This window comes from Rutilus rutilus (assembly GCF_951802725.1).
Source record: "Rutilus rutilus genome assembly, chromosome: 15".
NCBI classification, from domain to species: Eukaryota; Metazoa; Chordata; class Actinopteri; order Cypriniformes; family Leuciscidae; genus Rutilus; species Rutilus rutilus.
In genome coordinates, this window is record NC_140220.1 from 9056274 (window position 1) to 9074668 (window position 18395).

Below are 18395 nucleotides of genomic sequence, written 5' to 3' on the forward strand. Positions count from 1 at the left end.
AAAATTGTATTAACACGTAGTAAACCATTCAAAGTGGTAATTATTAAGATCAAGAATAATTTGATGAGATTAAGAAGGTTCAAACGTTTCCTGCAGTCTTATTGTGACGCATTTAATAGGTTATACAATAGTTTTCACCTAGTTGAGCCTAAACAAAAGTAGCATAATTCCCAGCTGTTAATTTATTAATCATACTATGCTGAAGGATTTATTAATATTTATAAACAAGGTCTTTGCCATTGGAAGACAACGACACAACGTCAAAGCCGCCTAATATATATTCATAAGACAGATGTGTGCCATTGGGACGTTACCAAGTAACGTCACCGTGGCTTAATTAATATTCATAAGCCGACGCTTCGCCGTAGTAGGATTTGAGATTTCAGACCCGGAAGTGGTATAATAGTTACTCGCTCTGTTTTTAGTTTGTGAGTTTGAAACCGGACCGTGTGTGTTTGGCACAAATGGAAAGTTGACCGCTCGGGAATGGAAGATGACTCTTCCGTTCGTGTGAATGTCACGGCGCAAAATATGCCCGGTTATACCGGACGCGACGGGGAATCTGTCCATGTATCCAGCGGGATACGGAGCACTGATTTCGGCCAGGATGTCCGCAGCAGCGAGGCGAAGGTGTCATCATCATCATCATCATTATTGTCCTCGAAGGATGTTTTGGAATTTCATAAACACAAATATGAGCCGGGAGTCAATAATAAAGAAAATAACGAGAGGGAAAACATAAGAGCCGTGGATATTTTAAGAAGGAATTTTGGTTCTATCAGAGATGCAGAAGATCCCAAAGACCTGGAGAAAGTAGGATTTGGCATCAAACTGAACGATTTGGATCATGAAACGTATGATGAAAGGATGCAATGTAGCACAAAAAGTCTCCAACAAGACATGGAGAGCAACTCAAGATTGGGAAGTCCAGATGGGAATCATCATATTGATTATAATATTGATTTCAAGAGTGATGAAGATCCCAGCCAACCAAAAGAGCATGTTTACTGCACTGTGTACTGTATTGCCAATGATAATTATAGGATACCTGTTGAGAAAACAACATCTGATCATGAGACCACATCATCATCATCATCAGATGTGCTGGTTTTACCTCCTGACTTGCCAAATTCAGAATTGGACCATGATCCCTATCCAGAGCCTTATACAGTCTCTGACCTGATGGAGTCTGGAATAAACCACTCTTATAATAATGCTGACAGCAGTTTATCTGTTGTGTTAACATGTCGCATTTGTCTTGATGACAAACAAATCATGCCGCTACACTGTTGCAAAAAGGCCGTTTGTGAAGAATGTCTGAAAAGATACATCATCTCGCAGGTATCCACATCCACCCCATTTCATTGCAAATTTATCCTTTCTTTTCAGCATTGAATAAAAAGTCTTGTTTTTTCGGTGATGTCCCTTTGTTTGTGCCTAATATGCCTCTACATGCCAGTAATGAGAATCACAGCCTCCTGAAGCTGTGAATCTGTGATCTTCATGTGCTTTCCAGTCTTTATACCCTGGTGCAGTGATGGTAATACTGTGATATAGGCTATGGTACTGAATGCTTACCATATTATGGTCTTTAATGTACACCAAGGTGGATGATCACCTGTCAGTCATCCTAATATTTGCTCTTTCTTATTGTTTGTCTTCTAATTATAGCATGTTTTTGTTTGTTAATGGAGAGGTTCTCTATTGTGCTTGTGAAAACGTTCTCAGCCTGTCCTGTCCTGCTTTAGAGAAGTGATGAATTTACTGTGTTCTGCCAAGACTGGCCTATGTGCTCATCACAGACTTTGTCATTAGTTCTCCCTTTGCTTCAGAGTACAGGCCCTTATTGTGTAACACTGTGACTGTACCCTAGTCATGTCTGTGTGATATGAAAAAAAGAATGACCATATTTCTGAGTTCCTCAAAGATGCTTGACACATCAGCATGTGCTTAGGCTTTGGTGAAACTTTTTTTGTACTGTATATTTAAACTAATATGGAGTATTAGTTATGTATCTCAACTTGTGTTGTGTGACTAGAATTGCGACAATTGTATCTAAAGATTGCAGACAGTGAAAAGGCGGCTTAAGAAATGCATCTGATCGCATCAAAACAACCCAAGTTGTAAAAGGTATAGTTCACCCAAAATGTAAAATCCTGTCATCGTTTACTCACCCTTATGCTGTTCCAAACCTGTATGAATTGCTTTTTACTGTGGAACACAAAAGAAGATATTTTGAAGAATGTTGTGGTCCAAACAAAATAGTACTGCTTCATTGAAAAATTTCAATGAAATTTAGGCTTCTATAAAAGTTTTCACTTAGAAATTGCTAGTAAATATCACAAACAGTTGCAAAGAAACGGTTAGTTACATATTCAATTAAACATGAGGTTTTTAAAGTAGAAAATCTGAAATAGTATACTATTTTCATGTAAAACACCCCAATGATCTTTGTTTTATTGACGACTTGCAATGAAAAATACTTTTTACAGTGTTGACTTTCATTGTATGGATGTCAAGAAGAAAGAAAGTCATGCAGGTTTTGACATGACAATAAGGGTGAATAATTGATCAAAGGATATTCATTTTTGTGTGAACTACCCCTTTAAGACCTTCATGTCACCCATAACCAAAAACATTACATTACTACATAGTTTATCACATCCCTAGTTTGGACGCAGGTCTGTAATATCAGGCTCTTAGAAAGAGGAAGAGGGTCTAGAGAAGGGTTTTTGCAGTGAGTCATGACTCTGGCGAGGGGAGGAAGAACTTGTGCTGTAATTGATTGCTTAATCACTGAGCTCAGCCTCTCTGTGCCCTAATTACATTACATGACTGTTGGCTGGAAGGTCTGTGTGCGTTTTGCTGGCAACATAGAAACAATTTGCCCTTCTGGAGGGATCTTGTGGACATAATCGAGTAACGCTGGCTTGCCTGTTGCTTCTCTTCTCTCAAATCAGATTTATTGCCCCTGTGAATGATCTCGGGGGTCAGACAGAGGTTGATGTGATAATGATAGCCGTCTTTTGTGGCTGACGGTATTGGTGTAGTTTTGTCTTATTCATGCCCAAGCGGTAACTTGCGTTTGGTGATCTCACTTGGCCTGTTTAGCTGCACGCCTAGACCATTTTTCTCAACTGTGTTCTGGAGTGCACAATTATGAGATGATGCTGCCAAAAATAATTTTGTTTTGTATTTTGTATATCCGCTTGCAGATATATCGCCACTCCTCCCATTGTTGCAGCGTGTGTTTCGCTTTTCAGGGTCTTGCTGTAAAGACTGATTAGGCTACCTGTAAAACCTGTCTGTTTGAATAGTATCCAATGACAGCTTTACAACTGTGTACAGCGTCATAGCGAGTTTCTGGTTCCAGCTACTTTTTGACTGAAAACTTCCTCTTTGCCTGCGTGAGCTTTAGGCCTGACGTGCAATCATATGCAGGCTATGTCTAGATGGATGGAAATTATTTTTTTTAAAGGGATAGTTCCCCCAGAAATTAAAATTCTGCCATCATTTTCTCAGCCGTATGCCATTTCAACCCTGTATGACTTAATTTCTTCTGCAGAACACTAAGGAAGGTATTTTGAAAGATTGTCTTGTTTTTAACCACATTGAATTAAATTTTATGGACAAAAAGTTGCAACTTTCTTTGAAATCAGCGTTTCTGCGTCTTAAAAAATTAATTAAGGCCATAAAAAGGTCTTAAATCAGAGCAAAAAGCCTTAAATTCATAAAGTCATGGCATTAAAGGAGAACTTGGTAACTTTTTTAACTTAATAAAACTGTCTAGAAATCATTTGGATGGTTAAACAACCTGTTCTGGTGATATTGGTGACTTTCCCCGCTCCCCCCAGCGTTCCCAGGCGGAAAACCAACCATGCAACTTGGGGACTACCGTCCCGGCAAGATAGAAATTGGAAGTCTCGTGAGAAGCGAGAACTAGAACGAGAACGAGCGCGAAACACAAATTTCTTTACGGCAATTCGACATAAACACCCACGCATGTATGATGTATTACCAGATTACCCACCTCGGTAGACATAGCTCCACACGATACAGTTGGCTTGCTCCGATCAAAACAATATTACAATGTGCGTACATGAGCAGCGGTAGAGAGGGGGAGGAGGCCGCCGCAAGTGAGTTTTATTACGACCGTGTTGTGAAATATACGCCCCCCCCCACAGCTGTAGGGGGAGCTCGTGGGGAAAACATGCGACAACAAAAGGGAAAATCAGCGAAGAAGTGACTAGAGTTCGCTAGAGTTGCAGAGTTCTCCTTTAAGTGTTGCATGCACTGCATGAAAAATAAATATCTTCTTCAGTATTTTTGTCTTGCTTTCCAGTATATCTTAACATTCTTAAATCAAGTTACATTACTTGAGAAACAAAATGAAGACATTAACTCCCGGTTCACAGACACGGCTTCCAGACTAGGATGCATTTTACTTGTTTAACTGAAAGCAACTTGCACTGACATATCTTAAAATATGTTACTGCCATTTTTTTGCCTCAAAATGCACATCAGTAATGTTTTTTTCTAAGGCATGTTTATAAAAGCCACTTAAATGCCCTAACTGAACTAAGGTCTGATCCTGGCTTAATCTAAACTGTGAAACTGGGCCTATGTCCATATTCTAGTGGTTGTGAGCAGGACAGGTATTCAAACCTTAAACGAATCAAATTTTTTTTCTTTTTCAAATGGATTAAAAAGTAATAGAGATCGGTAAGATGTTTTATTTTGAAACTTTGAAGTGTTGCTAATACAACTCATTGTGTTCTCCCTCGACATTTACATTTCGAGAACATATTGACAATCATGTTGTGTTCCCTTGACTTTATTCCTTACATTTTGGTCTTAAATATAGGCTACCTTTATAAAACCTGAAGAAACTGTGAAATATCTTTTCTTTTTTGGGTGAACTATCCCTTTAACATCTGAGTTTGAGTTAAGTTTCTGCTTTTGTTGTATGATTTCAGTTATCATTTGGGCACTTTTTCCTATATTTTTTGAAGATGACATTGCCAGTATCTTTTTGCAATCCTGCTTTTATTGCAATCATTTTAAGGCCTGTGGTGTACATGATTTCAAAAGCAATTTAGATAAGCTCAAATGAATTCTATGAATATTGTTTGTAACCAGATGAAAGGAATGGGTGAACGGTTAATGTGCACTTTTACTGAAAAGAAATGGCGAGAGGTCTGCACTACAAAAGACTCATTTAAATAGCTAATATTTAACTTCACAGAGCTACTGTTTCTCATTTCAGCCCTTTGTGTTGGGCTTGGCAAATGGGGCGACCATTCTAAATGTCAGGTGCCTATGGCAAGGGCGTTTGGTTCATTCTTTGGAGTAATATTTCAGAATGCTGGCTTGTACTACTGAGTCCATTAGCGGCTTACTTATGTTTAAAGAGACATGGATAGTCCTAATATATGGTATATCTCTATAATGCCAACACAACTTTCAGAAAGATGACTGTGGTAACATACGTCTCGTAATTTTGAAAAGAATGAGGTGCATTAGTGTTGTGGGCCATTCAGAATTGAATTCAGAATGACTTTTAAATTCCTAAGGTGAATTGAATTTGAATTAAGCTCAAAAACAGAATCCAGAACTGTTTTGTATTTTGAATATGAATTTATGTAATAAAAAAAATAAACATTCATGTTGTGCGTATGATTATATGTTTATGGGTAAGAATAAATTGCCTATTTAAACATGTAACCATAGCCAACCATAACCATATTTCTTCCAACATGTCATTTGTGGGTCTGAGTCTACTAATTTATTCAGATTTTTGTAGTTAATATTTTTAGCAGCATTATTCAGCAAAGGAGATGAATAAAGAGACAACTTCTCAGAGCTGTCTAGTGTGCTGACAGCGTTTGGGCACGGACTATTTCTGAGAGTTTGTGTCTTTTTAAATTCCTCCCCTGTGAAGCAGCACTGCCACAGCCATCAAAACACTGCTTTTATAACAATTACATAGACTTCAACAATAAATGAGGACTTCTGTGATCGGCTGCTACGTGATTTGTTCATTATTATGCATAAACTGTGACGACTTAGATTTAGTCTGCACTATTTTTTGATTGTTGCTCTATGTACAAAAGCATTGATTATTTTCAGCATCATGAATGTATCAAGTTATAAATAGTTCAGATGTTCGTTTTTTAAATGTGTCTCAAGATCCCTCCATGTGTGTGTGTGTGTGTGTGTGTGTGTGTATATATACTGTACATATGTATACTGTATACATATTTTATATGTATGCATGGGCGTGTGTGTGTGTATTCATGGTTTGTAATACAATAAACACTTACTTTTTAAGCCAAAACACTGTAGCAATTTAAAAAAATAAATAAATACTGAATTTAAATGAGGATGATTTAGTCCAAATTAAGTATTTGTATCATTTAGGGATGTTGTAATGATCGTTCTGGAGTTTAGTAGTGAAATTCCTCTGGTGTGACTGTTGAATGTCGGTGAATTCCTCTGGTGTGACTGTTGATTGTCTGTGAATTCCTCTGGTGTGACTGTTAAATGTCGGTGAATTCCTCTTAACTCAAAAATTATAGAGAATTCATAAAGGAATACAATAGCCCAACCCTGATGCACAGGAGCTCAGCTTAACAATGGTTCTTTTAAAAAACTCAGTCAACAATAACTCAACAACTGTCTTTCACCAGTTGTATAGTGTTGGAGCTTATTTTAAAGGGGTCTTATGAAAAGTTTGTAATGCACTTTAATTAAAAATTCTCATTAGTATTGTAAGAAAACACTCATTTTACCTGGTCAAAAACAGCTCTGTTTTCAGCACACCGTTTAAGTGCATGTGTCTTTAAATGATAATGAGCGTTGCTCACCCCGCCCCTCTGTTCTGTGCGTACACCGTTTGTAACACAATAACACAATAACCATAACGCGTTGTTCATTATAAACTTGGGATTATGAATAATATTGAGAACGTTGTACATAGAAAACATGCCGTAATGTACCCTGAGTGTAAACCTTAGCTGCATTCGTCGTGAAGCGTGCAAGCGATTTGCAAAGATTAATATAAAAGTTAATAAAACGTTACACTCACTTCTTCTGGAGGTGCAGCAGGAACACGAATAGTTGGTACCGATCCTTTTTTCAGGAGCAGTAGCAAAACCAGCTTTATACTGACCCTCATTTGTAAAGCAGTCTGGTGAGAAATGGTTCGCGCAAAAATGAAAGCATTGATGTTGATCGTGGGGAATATTCCCTTCGAAAACAAACTCAGCCACTGCGTCTTCAGCGGTTCGGATTTAGGAACATCAAATTGACTGCTGTGTTCGTTATTACACCCAAGAACAGAACACCACAATCGCTTAGACGCCATTCTGCACCAGCGTATCAACCATAGACTGTAAAAGGTATCAACAATGACGGACTATGATGACAGCTCGCTCAGGGCGGGTCTGTTTTGAAACGCTGCTGTCAATCAACAATCGTGGGAGGGCGTCCGACCGTGTGACGTCAGACGGCTCGATTTGAGACGGGGGAAAACATATAAGGAGATTTTAAAAAAACCACTGGATGGATTTTTATCATTATATGATGGTTGTGTACAGGCACTGCCAACACACATTTCAGTACAATCAACTTGTGAAAGTGCATGTACCATTATATGACCCCTTTAATAAAGCCTTTGATTTATCTTTACTCTTGCACTGTGAAAGTAGCATTTAAAAGCCACAGTTGTGATGCATTTTGGAAATGTCTGTCTGTCTGCTTTATTTATATAGCGCTTTATACAAAGCAGCTTTACAGTAATATCAGGAAAATTATGCATTTCGGCTGTTGTTCAGCTGAAGTCAGTTCAGTGTACAGTCCATACTGTATTGTATATGCCTCATTAGATTTGATCTTTTATATGCAATCAAATCTTGTAATGTTTTTTATAGATGGCTTTACTGACCTTTGAAGGCTTGCAGAACAACTGATCCATTTAAATGTATGAATGTATACACTTTCTGCTAGACTGAATGTCACCTACAACCTACTGTAATTGATATTCATGGGGCCTTAGATCAAAAAATGTGATCCAGTGCTGAAATTAGGTGATGCAAGAAATCTGCTGAGGAAATGAAAAAAAAAATTTGATTACTTTTTTTATGGATGCTATACTGAAAGTGTTTGGACACACAATTTACACCCTGAGGTGTTCATCCTCTCACCGATGAGCATGGTTTCTCATGCTGTGTGTTGCGTATGCAGCATAGTTTTCTTAAAAGTCATCTAAGGATAGGAATGCTCTTCTAGATTAAGTTAATCCATACCTGGTTAATGTTTATATTAGAATATACACTCACCTAAAGGATTATTAGGAACACCATACTAATACTGTGTTTGACCCCCTTTCGCCTTCAGAACTGCCTTAATTCTACGTGGCATTGATTCAACAAGATGCTGAAAGCATTCTTTAGAAATGTTTGCCCATATTGATAGGATAGCATCTTGCAGTTGATGGAGATTTGTGGGATGCACATCCAGGGCACGAAGCTCCCGTTCCACCACATCCCAAAAATGCTCTATTGGGTTGAGATCTGGTGACTGTGGGGGCCATTTTAGTACAGTGAACTCATTGTCATGTTCAAGAAACCAATTTGAAATGATTCGAGCTTTGTGACATGGTGCATTATCCTGCTGGAAGTAGCCATCAGAGGATGGGTACATGGTGGTCATAAAGGGATGGACATGGTCAGAAACAATGCTCAGGTAGGCCGTGGCATTTAAACGATGCCCAATTGGCACTAAGGGGCCTAAAGTGTGCCAAGAAAACATCCCCCACACCATTACACCACCACCACCAGCCTGCACAGTGGTAACAAGGCATGATGGATCCATGTTCTCATTCTGTTTACGCCAAATTCTGACTCTACCATCTGAATGTCTCAACAGAAATCGAGACTCATCAGACCAGGCAACATTTTTCCAGTCTTCAACTGTCCAATTTTGGTGAGCTTGTGCAAATTGTAGCCTCTTTTTCCTATTTGTAGTGGAGATGAGTGGTACCCGGTGGGGTCTTCTGCTGTTGTAGCCCATCCGCCTCAAGGTTGTGCGTGTTGTGGCTTCACAAATGCTTTGCTGCATACCTCGGTTGTAACGAGTGGTTATTTCAGTCAAAGTTGCTCTTCTATCAGCTTGAATCAGTCGGCCCATTCTCCTCTGACCTCTAGCATCAACAAGGCATTTTCGCCCACAGGACTGCCGCATACTGGATGTTTTTCCCTTTTCACACCATTCTTTGTAAACCCTAGAAATGGTTGTGCGTGAAAATCCCAGTAACTGAGCAGATTGTGAAATACTCAGACCGGCCCGTCTGGCACCAACAACCATGCCACGCTCAAAATTGCTTAAATCGCCTTTCTTTCCCATTCTGACATTCAGTTTGGAGTTCAGGAGATTGTCTTGACCAGGACCACACCCCTAAATGCATTGAAGCAACTGCCATGTGATTGGTTGATTAGATAATTGCATTAATGAGAAATTGAACAGGTGTTCCTAATAATCCTTTAGGTGAGTGTATTATTAACTAATATAAACTAGATGTGAAAGATAAGTGTCTCTCAGTAAATTTCAGTTTTTCCCACAGCAGTTTGGTTTCTTTCATACTGTTGACTGGGTGTTTACCATAAAGAAAACTGATTTATGCTTAAATTCTGCACTCGATTTCACATCCATTAAATATCTCCCAGAGAAAATAGCCCACCTCAAGAGGCGGTGCTGGTCAATCAGAAAAACATGCCAAAGTTGATACAGGATGCCAGCGTGTGACATGGCAGGCTGAAAATCAGACTCTCTGTCCATACTGAGAGGATTGTTCACGTATGCGGTGACTGCTGAGTGCCGTTATTGTGCTAGCTGTATGGTCGGCCCATTAGCAGCAGGCTGACAGGTGTAAAAAGGACCGGTGGGTGGCCCTGGGGGAGTGCGAGCACTGCTGTCACCAGTTGGTGCCACGTACTCAGGTAAGGGCTCTCATGGGAGTGCCAGATCTCATTAGGATCCCAAAGTAAACTCCAAGCACACTCTGCTTGCAGAATCTCACCTGCTGCGAGAACAAGACACCAGACAATCAGCCACGAGAGCCCTTGTCTCAACATGAGCATTGTTAGTGCTGTTTACTAAGACTATCTTTTGCATTAGTCAAGTGCGTCATTTATAAATGACTCAAGCAGCGTCCCTAAACTAGTACGAGCCTGTTCCAGCTTAGGTAATCTGAATTTGTGTCCCAAATGACGTACTATAGAGTGTATACACTGTGCACTTATACAACGCAATATGTATTAATCCATCTAGTATGTGAGGCTTAAATGGGTATTTTGTCGTCCAACATCGGAGTCTGATAGACCCTCCCCTTTGGCTACATAATAATCTGCAACAGTTGAGTGCATGAAGTGTCCAACAATCTTTTTTTCTTCTTTTTTTTCAGATAAATAAGTGCATCATTCGGGTATTGAAAGTGCGCTTTTTCTGGTTAGAATTTTTAATGTGAACACACTACTCACACTAATACTACAAAATGGTGCAAATTGTTCTCACGGAGGTGAATTTGACGTACTTTTGAACTTCTTGTGTGTAAATGTATCCTGTATAATTAGGTTGATTTCAGGTTCAATTTGCCCTAATTGGTTGTTTTTATTAGATTTTTAAAGATGCATTTATGTACTCAAAAGCAGCTTGACGAAGAGCAGCAGAAACGATCTTAATAACACAACGCTTGTGGCAAAACGCTCAAAAACAAAGGGCTGAATGTGTATGGATTCTAGGGACTAAACTTTACCACCCCTTTTTTTTTTTTAAATCTAGCTTACTAAATGACTAGTCACTTGCTGTATAATTTTGTGATTCATCGCTAAAAGTAACCTTTGTTCTGTGAAACTCTTACACAATTGACCCTAACTCAAGAGTTTCCACAGAACAAGGGTGATTATCTAGCATAGCTATATTTTAGGGATGTACAATGTGGTAGTATAGTAGTAAACCGAAAGTGGTAACTGTTGTCAACCTTTCCTGATGCTCACATCATGTAGGGACAGACGGAATCCAGTCTTGTCTAGATTGATCCAGAGTGCATTGCTTACAGATATCATGGCAGATTTTATTCCAGCGGATTTGTAACTACCCAAAACTTGCTCGAATTTACAGACATCTCTTGTCATCTCTTTTTATTATCACCTCAGATAATGTCCACTAAATGTGTGCTTGAAATCCCAGCATAAAAATAGGAGAGCTGAGAGTAGATTATTTATTTGCGATGGAAGTGCTCGGTAATCCTGTCGTCCCAAAGGGGAGCCGAAAGAAGACGGGTGGGGACGTAATCCTCTCGCAGGGGAGGTGCCGATAGCCACAGTCCTGCAGCTGTAGGGCTGCACCAAAGCCCTGCAGTAGTATGAACAACGAGAATGAAATGAATCTCACTGATCCATGAGATCTCTTAACCCTCCAGGAGACTGGGAAAGGTCATTGAACACACATCCATTTATCAACAAATCATACCGCATTCAACCTGTGCAAACTTGTAGGAACGAGCCCCTAGGGTACCTTCCTACCTGAGCCATCTTCAGTCACAATTTACCATAGCCCAGTGATTGTTTGAGAAGGTGACGTTGATCATTGACTTGGAAGTACCTCGGGTATCGTGTTGGTTGTACAGTGGCTATTTGAGTTGCTTGTGTACACAGATTGGTTGGACTTCCTGCTGCTTGTGCACTAGCTTGTAATCACTGATTAAAACCCGCGATTTCCAAGAACGCTAAATCACTGTCCACACGTCACTGTGCAGTTAACCGTTTTCAAACAGGGTGGATTACATATTTAACTGCACATGGAGTCATCTAAAGGCTTAACGTTGCATTAAAGGAATGGTTCACCCAATAAGGTAAATTATCCCATGATTTGCTCACGCTCAAGCCATTCTAGGTATAAATGAATTTCTTCTTTCAGCCAAACACAATCGGAGTTATATTAAATAATATCCTGGCTCTTCCCGGCTTTGTAATGGCATTGAATAGAGCTCCAAAAAGCTCTTCCATCCATCATAAAATTAATCCATACGACTCCTCTGGGTTAATAAATACCTTCTGAAGTGAAGTGATGGGTTTTTGTAAGAAATATATCCACATTTGAAACTCGGCGGAAGGGTGACCTCTGACCTGATGTATTCCTTAATGCTGCTGACGGTCGTTTGCATTTTAGTCAAAGTGTAAATTTGGGTTTCTTTTAAGGTTCACGTGGGTCGGGCACACTTGGTGTGTCCCATCACAGAGTGCAGTGGTTACTTGGGGGAGAGCTTGGTGATTCCCCACCTGACCAGTGAGGAGCTTGCCAAATACAAGTACTTCTTGGAGCTGAGCAGACTGGACTCCAGCACAAAACCGTGTCCCCAGTGCAGCCTGTTTACTTCCCTGAAGGGTCGTAGCCAACAGACGTCCACCAAGATTGAACACAAGTACAAGGTTAGGTTTTTTACATTTACATTTATTCATTTAGCTGACGCTTTTATCCAAAGCGACTTACAATTGCTATATATATGTCAGAGGTCGCACGCCTCTGGAGCAACTAGGGGTTAAGTGTCTTGCTCAGGGACACATTGGTGTCTCACAGTGGATTCGAACCCGGGTCTCTCACACCAAAGGCATGTGTCTTATCCATTGCGCCACACCACCCCCTTTTTTGTCCTTTCTGCAGTTAATTAGCTTACATTGTTTGGAGTTATGTGCCTAAACTCTGATTTAGAGTGACTTTCTTTGGTAAAAGACATTCTTGAGTAAGCAAACTGTCTGTGTTTGTTGTGTCTTTAAATATTCCCCCTCAGATTCAATGCTCAATGTGCCAGTTTGTCTGGTGTTTTAAATGCCATGCGCCCTGGCATGAAGGCCTGAAGTGTCGAGACTACAATAAAGGAGACAAACTGTTGCGTCACTGGGCCAGCGTCATCGAACATGGCCAGAGGAACGCTCAGAAGTGCCCACGCTGCAAGGTAATGAGCGAACTACAAAACTGTTTTTTTTATATATTTTCAAATGTTATTTATTCCTGTGATGGCTGAATTTTCAGCAGCCATTACTTCAGTCTTCAGTATCACAACCCCAAACTTGGTGTAAAATTGGCCGTTGTCCATTGTTAATCTATGATACCCAATACATTAATGTTAACAAATTGAACCTTATTGTAAAGTATTATCAAAACTATATGCAAATTACCTACACTACCATTCAAAAGTTTGGGGTTGTGTATTGGCTATCATAGACTAACAATGTACAACTGCCATTTTTTACAGCAATTATTAATCCAGAGATTAATGTTAATTAATAAATATACTGTTGTTCATTAATTCATGTTCATTTGATACATTAATGTTAATTCATACAACTTGAAATGTAAAAAAAAATGTTATAGATTAGCATAAACATGAATAAATGCTGTAAAATAATTGTATATCATTTATGTTAGCTATTGCCTTAAAGGAATAGTTCGCTTAAAAGTGAACACTCATTTGTCATCATTTACTCACCCTCAAGTTGTTTCAACCCTGTATGAGTTTCTTTCTTCTGCTGAACACAAAAGAAGATATTTGAAAGAATGTTGGTATTGGTAACCAAACGGTTGATGGACCCCATTGACTTTCCATAGTATTTTTTTTCCTACTATCGGGTACATCAACTGTCTGGTTGGAAAATGTAAATTTAAAACCCATCTATCACACTTTTAGTGCCAGAAACTTGACTTACAAAGCAAGTAGACTTGCTACAGAAATATAAAATATGGCTAATTTAAAAAGAATAGGAGGTACGTAGTTCGGATAAACAGACACAGTCAGTGTAAAAACGGAATGTTTAGATAGTGAAAAAGGATTGTTTTTCTTTTCCTTTCCTTTCCTCTAGTCTAATTCTAATTACGGTCTTAGTAAACATGGCATTGCAGGAAGTCATAAGACTGGGGTGTGGGCAAAGTGATCCTAAATTAAAGTTCACTTGAGACCATTTTCTTTGACACAATTTCAAGAGATCAATACAAGGCGTTGCTGTTTTCCATCCAGACATTGGTGCTCTGCATTCATGGTGCTTTGGAGGACACATCAAAACATGGGCGTTTGACATACCTTCATACCTGAGCCAGATACCTGAGGGCTTAGCTAAGATCTTTCCTTTGAGAGCGAGTTTCTCAACCTATAATTCGGAGAAGTGCATTGTTTGTTGGAATAATTATTTTGTGAGCTTAGGCTTTCACTAATTGAACATGTCAGTCACTGGCCCAGATTCAGGAAAATCTGCGCGACTAGCTCTTAGATCTGGCTAGAAATGTAACCAATATGTGGAAGAAGAAAAAAAATATGGTGCATCTTTGTGAACAGATTACTCATTGCCAGGATTATTTCTTCTTTATACCAACAGATTCACATTCAGAGAACGGAGGGCTGTGATCACATGACCTGCACACAGTGCAACACAAACTTTTGTTATCGATGTGGGGAGAAGTATAGACATCTGCGCTTCTTTGGGGACCACACCTCCAACCTAAGTGTGTTTGGATGCAAGTACCGCTACCTGCCTGAGAAACCCCACCTGCGCCGGCTGGTCCGAGGCTCTGTTTGTAGTAAGTTGGATGCACTAATTTAAGTTCTTTCTATGTTAAAGATTTTTGTCACAAAAACAAAATGTCCTGAGTGACACAACTAGAGAACCTGAAAGAACAGTTTACACAACCCAGACCATGTTAGTTTAAAAACCTCCTGATAACGCCAGTTAGAAATGTTGCAGAGATATGACCGGCTCTATGATCTGCTTTTAGTTTGCATATCTCTGTGTGTGTACTTTACATGAGCCAGTGTTTGTGTGGTGTCCTCAGGCTAGTCCAGTGAACCATATGATACCCAACCATCCATACATCACAGACACAAGTGTTTGTTCCACAGGGTTTACTTTAACCAAGTGACTTGCTCAGAAAGACAAATGCACTCCATCCATGTCTCTTAAGTCCAGAAGTAGATAAGAATTCTAAATGTGTTTGTTTTTGTGAGCCTGAATGCTTTTCTGTTGCTCATTCCACAGTGAGTAAAGTGCTGGTGGCTCCAGTGGTCATTGTCCTCGTGGTGGTCGTCGGAGCTCTGGCTTTGGTCGTAGGTAAGGATTGTGTAACACTTCCTAAGTGAATCTTATAAACCCTGTCAGGAACATCTCTGGGTTATATTGCATGATCCTACTAAATAAGATTTTATAATTATATTTGCTTTTTTATCATTATTTTTATGACAATTAAGCAATTCTCATTAACAAAATCAGTTCTATAATAAAAATATACAAATGGTTGTGACATTAAGCCATATGAATCTTGATATTACAAAGTGTTGGTGAAATACAGCATTTTTTCCTTCAAAATTCCAAATGCTGGACAGACAATAAGGACTGACTTAGCCTTATTGGGTATCATTTAAGACTGTATGGCCCAAGAAATTGATATTTTTATATTATGGAATTAATTATTGATAACATCTTGATAATATCTGCTAAAATATTGTCTTTAATTTATGCAGATTTTAATTTAATGATTGTTTTACTATATAACGTTAATAAGATCTGCAAAAAAAAAAAAAAAAATATATATAATGTAATTTATTCCTGTGATTCAAAGCTGAATTTTCTGCATCATTACTCATTACTTCAGTGTCACATGATCCTTCAGAAATCATTCTAATATTCTGATTTGCTGCTCAAGAATCATTTCTGATTATTATCAATGTTGAAAACAGTTTTGTACATTTTTCAGGATTCTTTAATGAATAGAAAGTTCAAAAGAACAGCATGTATCTGAAATCAGTAAACTTAGTTTTTTTGAAAGAAATTAATTATTCAGCAAGGATGCATTACATTGATAAAAAGTCTTTTATGAAGACATTTAAAAGACATTTATGAAGGATCATGTGACATTGAAGACTGGAGTAATGATGTTGAAAATTCAGCTTTTAATCACAGATAGAATACAAATAGAAAACAGTTTTAATAATATTTCACACAATTTTGGATCAAATAAATGCAGCCTTGGCAAGCGTAAGATACTTCTTTTAAAAACATTCAAAGAAATCGTACTGATCCCAAACTTATTTCTATTTGTCTGTAAATAACTTGTTGGTACACATTACTTCAGACTGTGATTGTTTGACCAGATTAGTTGATGGTTGCAGTGTGACCGAGCTGTCCTGTGTTGTGACTGATCTCTCTTCAGGCTTGTTTGCTCTGCCTATCTACTACATCTGTAAGCGGAGGAGGAAGCGCTCACAGGGATCGGGTCGCTGGCTGTGCTGATTCAGCTTCGGTCATCCTGCTCAGGACCTGGACACACAAACAGACACCCCAAAATAGCCCTGGGTGCCAAGTGACCAAACACTGGCCACTTAGATACAACAATCACAACGTGCAGTTTTCCTGTTCGTTGCATCTCGTGAATATCTTCAATTGCACATTGACGCTCTCCTCCACATGACGTATTTGGCATCGTGATCAAAGACTTATTGAGGAGATTTTGTTTTAGAATGTTTTATTTATAAGCCCCCAAACTGATTTTTAGGAATGGAACTAGACTCGTAATAATTTCCTGCTGGATGTGTAATGCAGTGGAGCCTCACAGTGTGAATTATATTGTTCTTTAATCTATTTATGACGTGCATCAGATGTTATAATCTGTAAGCGTTTAGTGCTTGATGATGGTGAGTTGCTGAATTAATGTCTGTCCCACTTTATCCCCTCTCGATCCCTCCCTCCCTCCCCTTCATGCTGTGCCAACATCCGCTGGAATTTGCATGATCAACAAAACACGTTTCTGTCTACTACACTGTGGAAAACAAAAGGTCCCGAATTACACGGAACCCAGAGCTCCACGCCAAGACATATAGGTCATCCAGGTCATGCAAATCAGTACTGTGTCATGTAAATGTGTTCACAAATCTAAAGCTGTAAACCAAACACAAAATACACTGGGGTCCAAAAGTCTGATACCTATTTTGCTTTTGTCTAATTTAGTATTTACATTTAAATTAGTTCACGCTAATTGTTATGCTGATAATATCATTTGTAATATTAAAAACATTTGTTTTCTAACTTTTCTAACTATTTGTATGTGTGTGTATATATACTATATATATATATATATATATATATATATATATATATATATATATATAGTATTATAATATATATATATATATATAGTATTATAATATATATATTTAGTATATACATTATATATATATATATATATATATATATATATATTTATATATACACACACGCACACATACACATATAAACATAAATAATATTAACATTTGTTTTCAAACTCATTTTTATATATTTTTTAAATGTTTATATATGTATATAAGTACACATCATTTACTAATATATTTTAATAAATCTTTAAAAATGTATATATATATATATATATATATATATATATATATATATACACTCACCTAAAGGATTATTAGGAACACCATACTAATACTGTGTTTGACCCCCTTTCGCCTTCAGAACTGCCTTAATTCTACGTGGCATTGATTCAACAAGGTGCTGAAAGCATTCTTTAGAAATGTTGGCCCATATTGATAGGATAGCATCTTGCAGTTGATGGAGATTTGTGGGATGCACATCCAGGGCACGAAGCTCCCGTTCCACCACATCCCAAAGATGCTCTATTGGGTTGAGATCTGGTGACTGTGGGGGCCATTTTAGTACAGTGAACTCATTGTCATGTTCAAGAAACCAATTTGAAATGATTCGAGCTTTGTGACATGGTGCATTATCCTGCTGGAAGTAGCCATCAGAGGATGGGTACATGGTGGTCATAAAGGGATGGACATGGTCAGAAACAATGCTCAGGTAGGCCGTGGCATTTAAACGATGCCCAATTGGCACTAAGGGGCCTAAAGTGTGCCAAGAAAACATCCCCCACACCATTACACCACCACCACCAGCCTGCACAGTGGTAACAAGGCATGATGGATCCATGTTCTCATTCTGTTTACGCCAAATTCTGACTCTACCATCTGAATGTCTCAACAGAAATCTAGACTCATCAGACCAGGCAACATTTTTCCAGTCTTCAACTGTCCAATTTTGGTGAGCTCGTGCAAATTGTAGCCTCTTTTTCCTATTTGTAGTGGAGATGAGTGGTACCCGGTGGGGTCTTCTGCTGTTGTAGCCCATCCGCCTCAAGGTTGTGCGTGTTGTGGCTTCACAAATGCTTTGCTGCATACCTCGGTTGTAACGAGTGGTTATTTCAGTCAAAGTTGCTCTTCTATCAGCTTGAATCAGTCGGCCCATTCTCCTCTGACCTCTAGCATCAACAAGGCATTTTCGCCCACAGGACTG

The 18395-nt window shown here is 38.7% G+C and overlaps 1 protein-coding gene across 1 annotated transcript; it reads left to right on the forward strand.

The window, feature by feature from the left end:
* Positions 1-376: 376 nt before the first annotated feature.
* On the forward strand, positions 377-17025 carry rnf217 (ring finger protein 217). The gene is made up of 6 exons (XM_084431877.1): positions 377-1341; positions 12258-12488; positions 12848-13012; positions 14427-14628; positions 15084-15155; positions 16255-17025. Exons 1-6 carry the CDS (start codon positions 487-489, stop codon positions 16332-16334), a joined length of 1605 nt encoding a protein of 534 aa, XP_084288003.1. The 5' UTR covers positions 377-486; the 3' UTR covers positions 16335-17025.
* The last annotated feature ends 1370 nt before the right edge of the window (positions 17026-18395 follow it).

Excerpts from the sequence above, each read along its gene's own strand:
- rnf217 (XM_084431877.1), top strand. The coding sequence starts at position 487 with ATGGAAGATGACTCTTCCGTTCGTGTGAATGTCACGGCGCAAAATATG. Across the intron at positions 1,342-12,257 it reads AAAGATACATCATCTCGCAG|GTTCACGTGGGTCGGGCACA; the intron begins GTATCCACATCC and ends GTTTCTTTTAAG. Across the intron at positions 12,489-12,847 it reads AGATTGAACACAAGTACAAG|ATTCAATGCTCAATGTGCCA; the intron begins GTTAGGTTTTTT and ends ATTCCCCCTCAG.